Source organism: Puma concolor, chromosome B3 (genome assembly GCF_028749965.1).
Source record: "Puma concolor isolate L17-30 chromosome B3, mPumCon1.1.hap2, whole genome shotgun sequence".
NCBI classification, from domain to species: domain Eukaryota; kingdom Metazoa; phylum Chordata; class Mammalia; order Carnivora; family Felidae; genus Puma; species Puma concolor.
In genome coordinates this window covers 90,701,725-90,718,507 of record NC_141672.1, presented here as the reverse complement: position 1 = coordinate 90,718,507, position 16,783 = coordinate 90,701,725, and the positions used below count along the sequence as shown (strand labels likewise).

The 16,783-nt window shown below is 48.2% G+C and overlaps 1 protein-coding gene across 2 annotated transcripts in view; it reads right to left on the bottom strand.

The window, feature by feature from the left end:
• Positions 1–12,199, bottom strand: part of BLOC1S6 (biogenesis of lysosomal organelles complex 1 subunit 6) — a 128,838-nt gene extending 116,639 nt beyond the window's left edge. For both annotated transcript variants that reach the window (XR_015252631.1, XM_086710605.1), the window contains exons 1-2: positions 11,824–12,199; positions 9,390–9,473 (exon numbers count right to left, since the gene is read on the bottom strand). Coding sequence is in view for 1 of the 2 variants with exons in the window: in XM_086710605.1 (XP_086566731.1) it covers positions 9,390–9,473; positions 11,824–11,845 (106 nt within the window). In the remaining variant the exon portion in view is untranslated. The remainder of the gene's footprint in view (positions 1–9,389; positions 9,474–11,823) is intronic.
• Between the last annotated feature and the right edge of the window lie 4,584 nt (positions 12,200–16,783).

Genomic DNA, 16,783 nt, shown 5'->3' with positions numbered 1-16,783 from the left:
GGATCGAGACAAAGAAACAGCTCAGAAATATTACATACAGACTGTGAACCCATGGAAAACAAAAAACACAAGCCTCCAGTAATTCATAGATATTTCCAGGAAGTCAATGAACTTCCCACAAGCCATGGAATTATGGGTTAAAGCTGATCTCATCTTGGTTGGGAGTGGGTAAGATGTAGTAGATATCTGGGTTAGTTACTAGGTAGCTCCAAACCAAATAGATGCTTTCATTGTGAGCTCACACAGAGGTATGGACTCAGCAGACTGCCTAGGTTTCCATCTTGGCCCTCCCCTCCCTTTCTAACATTGAGATTTGGGGAAACTTTTTGAACTTCTCTGTGCTCGGTTTCTCTGTCCACAAAATAAAAATATTAACTGTTCCTGCCTCATGTGACTTTTATGAGGATTAAATGAGCTACATAAAGAAAGTGCTGGGAACACATCATTATTACTACAAGTTAATTTCTTCACAAAGGCACTGCCTATTATTTTTTTACTTGGCTAATTGAGCAGTGCCAGTCTTACAGCTCCCAGAACGAGGCAAATTTTCTTATCCTCTGCTCCTTTGCCCCTTCTTTATCTGGAAAATCATTTCCCCAGCTTCTTTACCTCATAAAAACCAACTCATCCTTAAAGATTCTCCTCAGGTATCATCTCCTCCAAAAAGCCTTCCTTTCCCTCCCTATGTGAATTAGGAGCCCTTCTTCTGTGCCTACCTCCCTCCCTCATTTGGTCACTGTGGGAGCCACCACTGTCTGATTACCCACAAGCCCTTGGGGGAGGGACCTAGGTGTTTTCTTTGAATTTCTAGTGTTAGAGACACAGAAGGGCTGTGTGAATATTCCCACAGTTAGAAACCATACATACACTAAATATCTTTTTTTTTAATGTTTGTTTTTGAGAGAGCGAGAGAGTGAGAGAGAGAGAGAGAGAGAGTGAGCATGAGTGGGGGAGGGACAGAAGTAGACACAGAATCCGAAGAAGGCTCCAGGCTCCGAGCTGTCAGTGCAGAGCCTGATGTGTGACTCACAAACCATGAGATCATGACCTGAGCCAGTCAGCCGCATACCCAACTGAGCCACCTAGGTGCCCCACTAAATATCTATTTTTGCATGGAAATTTTTTAAGGAGCCCTAAGAATCCTCACTGTCAATGCTGTAATCTCTTTTCCATAATGTAACTGAAACCCTATCATAAAATTGCTTCTCTGAAAAAATGTTCCAGATTGGCTATCTCCCAATAACAAAGAATTGGGTTTTTTTATACTTGGGTATGTGTAATTATAGTATAGCTATTCAAAAATTTCTGGTTATTTTCTGTATCTCTTTAAAAAGATTACAACAGAAATTAGACCCATTTCTGAAATATCCCAGACAATTACACAATTAATTGCAACTAAATTGGTATTAACAGCCAGTAGCTATTATCACTTACAGAACCTGATAATCTCTCCTAGAGCCCCTCCTTAGTAGCACCAAGCTAGTGCTTGTCAATTCCTATCTTGCTGATAACAGCTTGTTTGTTTTACAAAAGACACTTTATTTTTAGAAGATGAATAGTAACTATTTTCAGCCTGAAGCTGGGGGACAGCTTACACTACTTTGAAAGTACTGATGGAGTTGAGGGGCGCCTGGGTGGCGCAGTTGGTTAAGCGTCCGACTTCAGCCAGGTCACGATCTCGCGGTCCGTGAGTTCGAGCCCCGCGTCGGGCTCTGGGCTGATGGCTCAGAGCCTGGAGCCTGTTTCCGATTCTGTGTCTCCCTCTCTCTCTGCCCCTCCCCCGTTCATGCTCTGTCTCTCTCTCTCCAAAAAATAAATAAACGTTGAAAAAAAAAAAATTAAAAAAAAAAAAAAAAGAAAGTACTGATGGAGTTGAAATCACTCATTTTTTAAATATATATATTTTTTAATGTTTATTCATTTTTTGAGAGACAGAGACAGAGCACAAGCAGAGCAGGGGCAGAGAGAGAGAGAGGGAGACACAGAATCCGAAGCAGGCTCCAGGCTCTGAGCTGTCAGCACAGGGCTCGAACCCACGAACTGCAAGATCATGACCTGAGCTGAAGTGAGTTGCTTAACCAACTGAGCCACCCAGGTGCCCCAGAGCCCACTTCAGATCCTCTGTCCCCCTCTCTTCTTGCCCCTCCCCTGCTTGCACTCTCTCAAAATAAATAAACCTCAAAGAAAGATTTTATATCTAATGTTTTATTTATTTATTTATTTATTCATTTAGAAAGAGACAGAGTGTAAGCAGGGGAGGGGCAGAGAGAGGGAGACACAGAATCACAGGCAGGCTCCAGGCTCTGAGCTGTCAGCACAGAGCCCGACGCAGGGCTCGAACTCAAATCATGAGATCATGACCTGACCTGAATGAAGTCAGATGCTTAAGTGACTGAGCCACCCAGGCACCCCTAAATCACTCATTTTTTTAAACTAATTAATTTTTTTCTTTTTAATTTACATCCAAGTTAGTTAGTATGTAACTAACTCAGTTATGTGGTGCAATAATGATTTCAGGAGTAGATTCCAGTAACTTATCCCCTACATGTAACACCCAGTGCTCATCCCACCAAGTGTCTTCCTCAATGCCCCTTGCCCATTTAGCCCCTCCCCCCAGCCACAACCCCTCCAGCAACCTAATCACCCTTTATTCTCACGGCTAAAACATAATACCAAACAGACAGATGTACCCTGGAGTAGGAGGCAGAAGAACCGATTCTGGTCTCAGCTTTGCTACGTGTGTCTAATTGGACAAGTTACTCTGTTTTGCCGGGACTCAGCCTGGCTGTCTGCATAGTTAATAATAATAAAACATTGATTGAATGCTTAGCCCTGTACATGCCGAGCAGTGTTCTAAAGGCTTCTCAGGAGGGGCGCCTGGGTGGCCCAGTGGGTTAAGCGTCTGACTCTTGATCTCAGCTCAGGTCTTGATCTCTTGGTTTGTGAGATCAAGCGCCACTTCCGGGCTCTACAATGACAGTGCGGAGCCTGCTTGGGATTCTCTCTCTCTCGGCCCATACCCTGCTCATGCACACGCATGCACATTCTCTCTCTCGTTCTCTCTGAAAATAAATAAACATTCAAAAAATAATAATTGCCCAACTGGATGGACAGGTTACCTTAACTCTGACCTCATCTCTCCCAGAACTGCCTGAGGCTCACTGACATTTTTTGTCAATAAAGACCCCGAGGGGCTATGCTCTTACAGCCTCTTCTCTTATGTGTTTTGTTGTTGAGACACTAAAGAGAGGCAGTATGATGTGATGAGGAGAAAGTTTGGATCCAACCTGTGAGGGCTCAGATTCGGCTCTAAGAACTTAATAGCTGGGTGATCTTAGCCTGCACCTAGGCCTCTCAGCTGCACAAGGTAACACCCTGGATGTCACAGGTTTGCTTTAGGGGTGAACTACCACGATGTCCATAAAATGTCTAGTGTGGTGCTTGCCGTTCAATACATTGTCATCTCCTCCTCCCGCTCCCCACTCCGTGATTGAGAAATCGCAAGTGTCGCCACTGGACCTATCTACTTAGTATAATTCAGGAAGCCTCTTATACCAAGGAGTAACGGAAGGATGGAAAGAAACTAACATCTGAGATTTTATGTCAAGTCATTTCAAGCCTATCAGCTTCTTCTCACTGGGGCAGAAGTGACCCCTAAGTGTATGTTCAGGTTCTGTCGGTATGAACTAAGGTAAATTATTTGACCTCTTTGGGCTCAGTTCTTTCACCGGTAAGATGGGGGTCATAAATGTCACCTGACCCCAGGACTGTTGGGAGGATTACACGAGGTGATGCATGCCAAGTGCCTGGTGCATGCCAGGTGCTCCTGAGTGGTGGCTGCAGCTGCCATTATTCCCATTTTGGTTTCCTGAGCTTCCCTGGCCTCACTAGAAGCTTTCCTGACACCCTGAAAAGAACACCAACGTCATAACTTAAATACACAATTGAGGGGCAGGACCTGCTCCCCAAATGACTCATTCATAACCACCCCAGCACAGGTCATGCCGTCAGCGCAAAGATGACATCTTACTATGCTTGCACTTCCTTCCACCAACGTCCTGGGCTGGGGGCTGCTTCTGGCAAGGTATCCACAGGCAGAATCTGTGAGTCCTGAGCAGAAGGACCTAAAAATTCTTAGGAAGATTCTTGGCTCAGTACACCCACAGCCACTAACTCAGGGCCTAAACTAGTTTTTCTCCAGAGGGAAACATAAGTAGAGATGTGTGTATACTGTCACAGTGACCGAGTGAGGGCTTAGACTATGGGGAGTTCCAATGAGCATGGTGCCCCCACCACGTCCCTGGGACAGGCACAACTAGTCCTAACACAGCATGTGTCTCCTTCTCCCTCCCCTTCACAGAAAATGTCCCCCCCCAAAAAAAAACTGCCTGAAACACCAAATTCACCAACTGCACCTCTATTCTCTAAACATACCACCATCTATGTACCTGGTTCTTATTTTCACAGGTTATATCACTAGGAGAGGGAGAGGCTTCATCCCTCACCCTAAGCCCATACCACTCCTGGGGCCATCCCAACACCTACACAGACTTGAACTACTCTACTTTATAATCGCACTGGATTCGTCCTCTCATTCCCCAGTGGACTTAGTACACCCATAGGCAACCAGACTGAGTCCACTAGAATGTAAGTACCTTAAGGGCAGGGTCCGTATCCATTTTGCCCCATCCTATCCTTAGTGTCTAGCAAAATGAGCAGCACAAAGTGAGTCTCAATAGATCTTCACTGAATGCATGAGGAATGAATATATTCCGAGATTAGAGCAGGAGTGAAAGTCTTTCCCTGGTACAAGATCACTGGAGTAATAAATACATTCTAGAACTGTGCTGCCCAATATGGGAGCCACTAGCTACATTTGGCCATTTAAATTTAATTACTATATTTTTTAACGTTTATTTTGAGAGAGAGAGAGAGAGAGCACGCATGTATGCGAGCGTGAGTGGGGGAGGGGCAGAGAGAGAGGAAGAGAGAGAATCCCAAGGAGGGTCCGCACTGTCAGCTCAGATCCCGATTTGGAGCTCAATTTCACAACCCTGGGATCATGACCTGAGCTGAAATCAAGAGTTGGACACTTAACCGACTGAGCCATCCAGGTTCCCCTAAATTTTAATTAATATTAATTAAAATTAAATAAACAAAATTAACTCACAAAAATAAACTCAAAAGGGATGAAGGACCTAAACGTGAGACAGGAAACCATCAAAATCCTAGAAGAGAAAGCAGGCAACAACCTCTTTGACCTTGGCCATGTCAATTTCTTGTTTGACACATCTCCAAAGGCAAGGGAGTTAAAAGCAAAAATGAACTATTGGGACCTCATCCAGATAAAAAGCTTCTGCACTGCAAAGGAAACAATCAACAAAACTAAAAGGCAACCGATGGAATTGGAAAAGATATTTGTAAATGACATCTTAGACAAAGGGCTAGTATCCAAAATCTATAAAGAACTCACCAAACTCCACACCCAAAAAACAAATAATCCAGTGAAGAAATGGGCAGAAGACATGAATAGACCTTTTTCCAAAGAAGACATCCAGATGGCCAACAAACAAATGAAATGATGCTCAACATCACTCATCATCAGGGAAATACAAATCACAGCCACACTGAGATACCACCTCACACCAGTCAGAGTGGCTAAAATGAACAACTCAGGAAACTACAGATGCTGGCGAGGATGTGGAGAAACGGGAACCCTCCTGCACTGTTGGTGGGAATGCAAACTGGTACAGACGCTCTGGAAAACAGTGAGGAGGTTCCTCAAAAAATGAAAAATAGAACTACTCTATGACCCAGCAATAGGACTAGTAGGAATTTATCCAAAGGATCCAGGAGTGCTGATTCATAGCACTTGAATGTTTATAGCAGCACTTTCAACAATAGCCAAATTATGGAAAGAGCCTAAATGTCCATCAATGGATGAATGGATAAAGAAGACGTGGTTTATATACACAAAAGAATACCATTTGGTAATGAGAAAGAATGAAATCATGCCATTTGCAGCAATGTGGATGGAACTGGAAGGTATCATGCTGAGTGAAGTCAGTCAGTCAAAGAAAGACAGGTATCATATGTTTTCATTCATATGTGGATCTTAAGAAACTGAACAGAAGACCATGGGGGAAGGGAAGGGGAAAAAATAGTTACAGAGGAGGGAGGGAGCCAAACCATAAGAGACCCTTAAATACAGAGAACAAACTGAGGGTGGATGGGAGGGTGGGGGAGAGGGGAAAATGGGTGATGGGCATTGTGGAGGGCACCTGTTGGGATGAGCACTGGGTGTTACACGTAAGCGATGACCCACGGGAATCTACCCAAAAAACCAAGAGCACACTTCATACACTGTATGTTAGCCAATTGGACAATAAATTATATATTTTTTTATTTCTTTAACGTTTATTTATTTTTGAGACAGAGAGAGACAGAGCATGAACGGGGGAGGGTCAGAGAGAGGGAGACACAGAATCTGAAACAGGCTCCAGGCTCTGAGCTGTCAGCAGAGAGCCCGACGTGGGGCTCGAACTCACGGACCGCGAGATCATGACCTGAGCCGAAGTCGGACATCCAACCGACTGAGCCACCCAGGTGCCCCGACAATAAATTCTATTTTTAAAAAATTAAATAACACTGTAAAGTTACAACTACCATATATTGCAGCCACAGCATTCCTAGATATATACCTAAGAAAAATGGAAGCATAGATCCACATAGAGATTTGTATAATGATCTTCATAGCAATTTTATGTGTATTGGCTAAAAACTGGAGAAAAGAAGCAAATGTTCATCCACAGATGAAGGGATAAAAACAAATGTGGTATATCCATACAACGAAATACTACTGAGTGACAAAAAGGAATGAACTATTGATACACACAACATGGAGGAATCTCTAAATAACTCTGCTGAGCAAATAACATAGACAAAAAATAATATTGTGTAATTCCACTTGTATAAAATTCAAACTAATCTATAGTGACTGAAATACTGACTGAAAGCAGATCAGTGGTTTTCTGTGTGGGAAGAGGGAAGGGCAAGAGGGAAGGATAACAAAGGCACATGAGGAAACCCTGGGCTGAGAGAGAGGCTCCCTGTCTCAGCTGTGGTGATTGTTGCACAGGTGTATACACATACCAGATATTATTCGGTTGTACTTTTTAAACATGTGCAAAGGACATTGTCAATTGTATCTCAATTAAAATCGAGTGTTAGGGGCGCCTGGGTGGCGCAGTCGGTTGAGCGTCCGACTTCAGCCAGGTCACGATCTCGCTGTCCGTGAGTTCGAGCCCCGCGTCGGGCTCTGGGCTGATGGCTCAGAGCCTGGAGCCTGTTTCCGATTCTGTGTCTCCCTCTCTCTCTGCCCCTCGCCCATTCATGCTCTGTCTCTCTCTGTCCCAAAAATAAATAAACGTTGAAAAAAAAAAAAAAATTTAAAAAAAAAAAAAAAAAAAAATAAAATCGAGTGTTAAAAAAACTTCAATAAAACTAAAATTCAGTTCCTAAGTCACTTTGGCCACATTTCAAGCACTCAATAGCTTTACGTGGCTTATGGCTACCTCACTGGACAGCAAACAGACAGAACTTTCCATGCAGAAAGTCTGTCGCACGGCGCTGCTCTGGAATAAGAAAATCGGATGCGCGAGGGCCTCGGAAGCCATCTGCACAACCCGCCACCAGACCATAAAGCTGCTGCAAAATTCCTGGACTGTTCCTGTGGCCTCACAAGTACACGGGGCTCGCCCTGCAACGTGCTTAGCCCCGGGGCGGTTCTCACCAAGCTCTTCATTCCATCCACTGTGCTCCACCAGCCTCCTGGCCTTCACCTTCCCTCCCCTGGGATGCCTTCTCTTTCACCCCTTTGCCCTCAGTGAATACCTCACATCTCTCTCCTGAGAAACAAAGTAAGCCTCCTTTTGGATCCTGGCCCCGAGTCTGGCTGCTGTCCTCCTTCCCTCCCTCGCAAGCAAAATCAGGCAAGTGTGGGGAGTCTGTCCCCGCTTCTTCTCCTCCTTTTTGCCCAAACTTATTAGACTTTGGATTTTACTGTCCCCTCTTGACCAAATCTCTCCCCCAAGGTCACCAGTGCTCTTTCAAGTGACATCACCACTGAACATATTTCAGCCTTTTAAGTTACTAGGTTTCAAGCTTTCTCTTTATTTTCAATACATAAACCGGCATATGCTTCAAACATTAAAGCCAGATAGAAAGACACACAGCAAATATCTGTCTCCCCCCAATCAGTAACCACCTGTTTTAGCTCCTTGGGTGTCTTCTTCCAGAACCTACTCCCCGATTTGTCTCCCCACCCTGCAGAGCACACACAGTGCTCTCTGTTCACTGATTTTTCAGGCCGGCAAGCCTAGCACTCCCTCAGGCTTTTGTTTATCTGACTCTTCACTGAATGGGCAAGGGTTTTTCTTAAGGCTTTATTTTTTCCTAGAGCAGTTTTACGTTCACAGCAAAAGATTTTCCATCTTCCCTAATGCAAATTAAACTGAGGTGAAGTTTTTTCTTCCTAGTGGGTAAAATCTGAATGACTTGGGAGACTGGGGTGTTTTGTTTTGTTTTGTTTTAGTTTTCAGGCTTCCACCATACCTTGGCCTTTCTCCACCTCTCTTCCTCCTCCAAGAGTCTAAGAATAAGAAGTTGACCATTTTTCATAAATTCACTGTCCATTGGATATCCTTTTTTACTAAGTGCCTCTTTACAAGACTCTTGCTCTTTTTTCTATTGCATTCTTTTTTTTTCCTTGAGAGAGACAGAGAGAGAGAGAGAGAGAGAGAGAGAGAGAGAGACCATGAACGCTAGAAGGTAGAGGGGCAGAGGGAGACAGAATCTTAAGCAGGTTCCATGCTCAGCGCTGAGCCAGACACAGGGCTTGATCCCACAACCTTGGGATCATGACCCGAGCAGAAATCAGAGTCAGAGGCTCAACTCACTGAGCACCCAGGCGCCCCTCTATTTATTGCATTCTTTATGTTAACTTTTAAGAGTTCTTTATGGATTCTGACACAAACGCTTTGTTGGTTACACGTGTTGTTGCACACACCTTTTCCATCTTTAACTTTCAAATCAACTCATTTTCACCTGTACACACCAGAGGCCCAAGGCAAATTCAATTTTGTCATACTCAGAAGTGACCAGCAGATGGCGCCCGAGTCTCACACCTGAGCCTTCCACCGACTGCCTGAATTTCAGCTAAATCTCCCCAAATTGCATTTTACAAGTAAGCAATATTAAAGAGAGAGAAATGAAAGAGAAAATTTAAACCACGATGCAGCTACACAGAATACAGATGGAACTTAGTTTCTTGGAGGAAACAACACACTAATCTTTTTTGCTCAGAAAAAAGGAATAGAAAAGGTCTTTACCACCAGGCAGAAAGGCAGGGGTGGGGCTGTCCTCAGGCAGGCGGGCACCAAGCAGAATCCATGGAAACACCCTCCGAGAGTAACCTGCAGGCAGATAAAAAAGAGAATAAGTACCAGCACAGGGTCTGAAATGACAGCAGAACAGGGATTTGTCAGGGGGTTATAGGTGTTTTTCCACCTCCTCTTCATTATTCCTTTTTGTTTTGTCTTTTATTAGTTATAGTTTATGATTGCTTAAAACTGACTTGGTGGGTCTCAGAAACCTCGAGGGAAACCAGCCCACCCGCTGTGATGAAAATGGTGTCTAAGAGTGAACATGTTTGAACCCTGAGGCCCCGTTGGTGATGAGCAGCCTGCCCACTCTGCCCCTCTTTGTCCCTCCATTCAGAATGGATGCTCCCCTTGAGCTGGACCCTCACTCAGTCTTGGACAGACCTTCATCCTCCTTCTCGTCCCCAGCCCTGCTCCCCACTGAACGAATGAGAATGAATGAATGAGCGAATGACAAGGTCCCAGCCTTCCTGATCTTAGAAATCAGAGCACATAAACCCCACACCCAAAGGAAGACCCAAGGGAGAATGCAGAAGCCCTATAAGTAGAGGCAGCTCATCTGAGAGGGAGCTAGGAGGAAGCCTGGTGTGATAGGTTGCCTTGTGACGGGCTACGGTTATGGACAAGGGGAAGGCACCTTCAGTTGAGGGACAGACGTGAACCAGGGCCTGAGGCATATTTGGGATGTGGTGGGAAGGTGACCTCTTTCCTCCAGCCTTCACAATGGTCATTGACAGGAACACAGGAGCATCAAGCCAGAGACCCAACTCATTTCCTGGGGTAGCCAAGACAAAGTTTTCGCCGCTGTGTGTCACCACCTTTGACATCACCAAGACCTAGTGCAAACTCTGGCACATTCAGAATGTGTCAAGTAGACTCATCAGTGCTTTTCATTCTCAATGAGCCTGGGTTGAATTGCAGCCCTGAAGCTCTCCTCTATCCCTTGTTTGTTCACACCCAGCACTATCCCAATTGCATTGCAGCCCAGAGTAAAGAAATAGAGGCTCTGTCCTCTTTTGTTTTCGTCATTGCTCAGAAAACAGTCTTGCCCAATCATCCCCAGTGTGGAAGTTCCAACCCTCACAAGATTTCACACATTCAAAGGAGAAGGGCATGGCTCCACTCAAATTTCCTGGCTCCGGGCTGCCAGGGTAGGTGTCCAGAGGCTGGGACCTGGGCAGACACAGGGTCCAGGGATCCAGGCCAGGAAAGCACAAGTCTGCAGGCAGGAGGCGTGCCCAGGGCCGGGCTCTGCTCCTCTGGGTCTTACTGTAAACAGGGACGCTGAGGCTCACTGCCCACCTCCTGCCATCCAGACTGACATTGCCCACAGCCTGGACAGGGAAAGGATGCCAGAGGAGATCCACATCCATGGAAATGTCATCCCCTAGAATTTGGGGTTTGGAGTCTCCCCCTTTTCTCATGGCCCCAGTGGCACTTAGTGGTTGCTGGAGCCAATCTGTACTACTTGCAAAGCTTATTGTTAAACTTTCAAGAATTTGGCAAAGTGGTTGTTAGACATTACTTTATTATTTTTTTTTTAATTTTTTTTAACGTTTATTTATTTTTGAGACAGAGAGAGACAGAGCATGAATGGGGGAGGGTCAGAGAAAGGAAGACACAGAATCTGAAACAGGCTCCAGGCTCTGAGCTGTCAGCACAGAGCCTGACGCAGGGCTCGAACTCATCGACCGTGAGATCATGACCTGAGCCAAAGCCGGCCGCTCAACCGACTGAGCCACCCAGGCGCCCCTATTATTTTTTTTTTTAAGTTTGTTTATTTTGAAAGAGGGCGGTGGGGGGGTGCCTGGGTGGCTCAGTCGGTTGAACGTCCGACTTGGGCTCAGGTCATGATCTCACGGTCTGTGAGTTCGAACCCCGCGTCGGGCTCTGTGCTGACAGCTCAGAGCCTGGAGCCTGCTTCAGATTCTGTGTCTCCCTCTCTCTCTGTTCCTCCCTCACTCATACTCCGTCTCTCTCTCAAAAATAAAATAAAAGATTTTTTTTAAATTTAAGGAGAGAGAGAGAGAAAACGAGCAGGGGATGGGCAAAGAGAGGGGAACAGAGGATCCGAAGCGGGCTCTGTGCAGACAGCAGAGAGCCGGACATGGGGCTCGAACTCACAAACCGTGCGATCACCACCTGAGCCGAAGTCAGATGCTGAAACAACTGAGCCACCCAGGCACCCCTAAACAGCCATTATTTTAAAAGTTACATTATAAATACTTCCAAGAAAGTAAGTTATACTCTTAAAAAGCAATAAACAATCAAACCTCATCACTTCCTAATTAATTTGCCACCCTTTGTGATCACACACTCTTGAAGCTGTCTACACCTACTGTGTCTGTCCAGCGGGAATGTTACATGAGAGTGTGTTACTTACACGTCTCGTCCCAAGTCTGCATTCAGTGACGTCATGTTGGTAGCTTGAAATTGGTCACAGTGGGAATATTGACACCACAGGAATCAATAAATTCTATCAACCAAGGGCTTTTTGCCCCAAGCGCCTGTCACACATTTGCTGGCTCACCGCTGCACTTGGCCTCTGGCCTGTGGAAGCTGGATATGCAACGGCCGGGCAGGCGGCCAGCCCTGGGACTTCCTTCCCTCGCTGCAGCCAGCTCGGGACCTTCCTCTCAGCCAGACCAGAGGGAGGAGACGGAAGGGGAGGAAGGAGAAGGAAAGCAGCAAACACCTTTGGCTCCTCGACCAGGGACCAGGACGCAGCAGAGAAGGGCCTGGCTTCCTCCTGGGTGAGCAGGACTAACTCAGGAACTCAGGAGTATGAGGAGGGCAAGGAGGGGGACAGGCAGGAAGGAAACATGTGACTGAGTGGAAGTGAAAGAGCTCCACCTGCCGGGGCTGCACCCTGTGGAGCTGGGGTCTCTGGAAGGCCCTGCTGCACTGGCACCTCTCCCCGGCTGTAACGATGGGGTAATAATCACGAGGAGGGTGGTGGAGCCCTGAGGAAGTCACAGGACTCCCAGTGCTGACCCTTCTCCATCCCTAACTCACACCTCTGCCCCCTCCTTAAAATTCCCTTTCTCTGGGGCATCGCAGCGCCCCCCTCCACTTCCTGCCACCCACTCACCCTACATCCTCCCCCTCACACCTACGGTTTCCAGAACCTGCCATTGCTGGAGACACCCCAACTTCTGCCTTGAACCGGATGTCCCACAGGCACCCAAACTCATCACGGACTCCTCCAAACCTGCCGCTCCCCACAGACTCCCATCCCAGGGAGAGGCACGTTGGGCGCTGGCTGCCAAACCTAGGAGGCCTCCTTTGCTCAGCAGTCCTCATGGCTCAGGGGGGCTCTCCCTGCATCTCCCTCGCCACGTCCCTCTTCCTTCCCCAACCCACCTCCCAGGCTTCAGACCACTGCTCCCCAAACTTACAGGACTTCTTCTTTGTGCCCCATGTTTTAAAAGATGCTAGGACATCGCATTTATTAAATAGTAATATCAGCCACCCTTAAAGTTATGCATACAATTTCCAATCACAACTTCATCCATTAAACACCTACTGAGCAGTTACTGTGTACTGGGTGCTGTGCCAGCCAGGCACGAGGGATGCCACCGTGAATGGGGCCAGGCCCTGTCCCTCCAGGGTTCATGGCCTACTGAGGGGAGAGTCACAGAAAGAGATCATAAATTGTAACCATGCCTTGGGGTAAGGCCAGCGATGGGATGTGCACACAGTCCTACAGCACCTCAGTCTCCTTCACGCATCATGTGCATGTCCCTTTAAACTCTCAGTTTAACTCTTTAACTCTCCGGAAATTGTATGCAGTCCCCTCACCAACACAGCCATGGCTGGAGATTAGGTCACCAGACTCTGCCACTTGGACTCTCTGTCCCCAGCCATTCTCCAGACCAGAGTCAAAAAGGGATTCCCAGAGTACAAAGCTGACTGATTCCCCTATTAAAAACCTTCAGTGGCTCCCTACTGCCACTAGGATAACATGCAAACTCATGAGCACAGCTTCACAACCCTTTCTGATTGAACTCACGTTAACATGAGAATTCTTTCCCTTTAACTTGTTCACTTAATACCAGTTTAACTGAACACTTGCTATGTGCTGGGCATTCTGCTGTGCACGGGAATCCCGCAGAGAATATTAACCCACACCATTCTCTCTCCTGGAGCTTGTGGTCTAGCAGGGGATACAGATATTAAAGAGACATACAGATCATTGAATTGTTACAAGTGCAGGAAAAGGAACATTTCCTTGTCAACAGTCTGCTCCAACCACGGTCAGCATCTCTGGTGCCTGCCTCCTGGCCCCGCCTAGGCTGTTCCCTCTCCTGAAATGCCTCTCTCCTTCAGTTGGCCAAATCTCTCCAGCTGTCTAGGTCTCGGCCCAGGGTCCTCCCCTGGTGGGGAGTCTTCCCTGAACCTCCTAGGTGGTTTCATGAGATCCTGCCCTCAACTCCGCGAGAATGCAGCATACAGACCGGCATGGGATTCAGCACTGTAAACGCTCAGTAAACGCTTGCTGCGTGAATGACTGCCGGGTCCTCTTTAAAAAAGTGGATTTAAAAAAAAAATCCATCCACTTACAAAAGTCTGTGTGTTTTAAAAAAATTCATCATGAAATTTACCTCGATATCTACCATACATTCAGAAAATGCCCGGGAGGCCCCAGCCCGTGTGGCATGGCAGCCAAGGGGAGGCAGCCCGCTGCCCAGCCCCACGCTGTCCATGCAGGGCCTTCATCTTTCCTCAGGCTCCTGGCCCAGGGGTCCCACTGACCTTCCACTATCACCCAGCACCCCAGCCCCTGGAGCCCTGTATCTGCTCCTGGGCTCCCCTCCTGTGGGCTACACTTTGCTGAGGGACAGAGGGGCATCTGGGAAAGGAGGGGAACCTCCAGGGGGGCTGGAGCTGCTGGACCCCAGGTGCCTTCTAGCACTTTACTACCTGCGGCAGCCGTACCAGCCTTACCAAGGCGAGGCGTCAGGACTCCTGGCCTGAGCCTGGCAGGGAGCTCCACTTCCTGCCTCCAGTCAGGGCCTGGGGGCTCAGACCAGGTCTCCCAGCAGCAGAGACCCAGCAGGGAGGTGACCCTGACCCCCACCCACTCTGAAAAGCCTCCCATCCTCTCTAGAGGAGGCTTTGTTCTGGCTGAAAGCCCCCACCTGCCGCAGCTCTTCCTCCAGATCCCCGGCGGCTCCCTTGAGTTTTCTCTTTCCCTGGAGTCAGAGCTGGAAGATCACCTGGCCCACCCACTACCTCTTACAGCTGATGAAACTGGAGGGAATTAAGTGTCTGAGGTACCAGATCTGGTAAGGGCAGAGTTGTGCTTTTAAACAAACAGGGCAGCGCCCTGACTCCCGGGCAGCGGGGGCCCCCTTCCGTGACGCCCCGCTGTCGGCCTGGTTCTGGTAGGCTGCCCCAGCTTTGCCAGTTGGTCTGAACCCAAAAGTTAAGCCTACACCAAATGACACTCAAAGGAATCATTGCCACCCCCAGCCTACACCCTCTTCCACACCCACTCTCCTTCTTCCGACCTTCTGACACACAAGTGAGGGCAAAGCCGGACCCAACCTGGCAGGCCTCTCCCAGGCAGGGACCCAGAGGAGGGACAGCACAGACACTCAGCCTCAGGAGTCACCTGCATAAGGAGTGGCTGCACAGGTGTGCTCAGTTCACCTTCCTGGCCCACAAGCACAACCCAGGCTCTCACAGCCTGACAGGATAAGGCCCCGTCCTCTTAGCCCGGCCCTCAAGCCTCTGCCATTCCGGCTACAACCTGCCCATCCAGCCTCTTCTCCCACCACTCCCACCCCAAGCTCTTTCCTGTCACATCAAACCATCCTCAGATCCCACCACACTCTCCAGGCCTCGCTGGCTTTGTAGGTGCTGTTCCTTCTGCCTTTAATGCCCTTCCTTGCTTCTCCATAGAGCAAGCTCCTTCTCAGGAGACCCAGCTCCGAGGTCATCTCCCACCCTCCGTGTAGAAGCCTCCCTCCTCCTCAGTGTGTCTGCAGGGCTTCTGTGCCAACTTTATAGGACAATAAAGAAAATACAAGGTCACGAATCTGTGTCCCCACTGGACTCTCAACTCCTCAATGACAGCAATGTGTCTTTTCAAATTCTTGGAGCGTGGCACAGAGTAGACACTCAAAAGACAAAACAAAACAAAGGAATAAATGACTAAACTAAATCAATACGTGGACCCTGCATTTATTCCAGAGCTAAATTAGGAAGCAAGTCTCATTGTGACGCAAGAATCCCCTTCCAATTCATTTATTGGGGACGGTTATGTGCAAAGCACTATACAAAGTACTAGAAACTCAGAAGCTGGAGTAGACACAGGAATGGACAATTTGGGGGTACAGACGGGGAGAGAAGAGTACTAGCTGTAGGGAAATGTCTGGACTGACAGACCAGTGCGGGTGTAAGCAGTTTATTGCATGTAATCTGACGTCAGCCCTGGGACGTAGGCACTTTTGTTATTAGTCTCACTTCACAGACGAGGAGACTGAGGCTTTCACAAGTGGAGAGACTTGCTTGTAAGTCATGAGGGCAGGATTTGAACCCAGGCTGTGGTTCCCCCAGACATCACATGCTCAAACAGAAAGGTCTGTTACAAGTGTTTTATTTTCTCAGTCGTGGCCCTCAGCATTGTCTGCATTCTGCAAACACCAGTTGGGGGGGGGGGGGGGAAGGGGCTTTAAAAAGACTGGTGCCCACCCTGGTCCCACCCAGAGATGCTGATGTAACTGAGGTGGGGTGCAGCCTGGGCGTGGGGGTTCTAATGTGCAGTCAGGGCTGAGTCCCCCCACCTCTGCTGAAATGAGGGAGGCCAGTGTCAAATGCGTAAGGGGAGACCCACCTGCCGCCGCGACGCTCCCGCTCGTGTCAGGGTCCTGTTTGTGGAGACACGAGCTGTCCTGTCCTCCTGGGAGGGGCCCCCGGCAGCGTAGGCAGGACCGGCACTTCCTCCCTTACATTCTCTCCGTGTCTCACCAGTCCTGACCTTCCTGTGGCATTGGAGTTGCCAAAGACAACGTGCTGGGGAAATTCCATGGTTTCCATGCAAGGGGGCGTGGGCTCTCCGGGGCGCCGCCCAGCTTTCCGTGTGAAGGAGCCAAGATCTGTGGGTTACAGTGAAGACCGCTGATGTGAGGAGCCTGGGTGGGTGGCTTGTGGGCCACAGGCAGGCAGGGAGGGCAAAACGCCACCCACTACCACACGTCCCAGTAGGCGGGCTCTGTGGGAGCAGAGTGGGCCCACCATGTGACTTCAGCACGCGGCAGCCGCTGGACCCCCTGCTCCCGCAGGCCCTGAGGGGCAGTGAGGCTCCCCAGAGCTAGTGGAGCCGGGCTGTGTGGCTG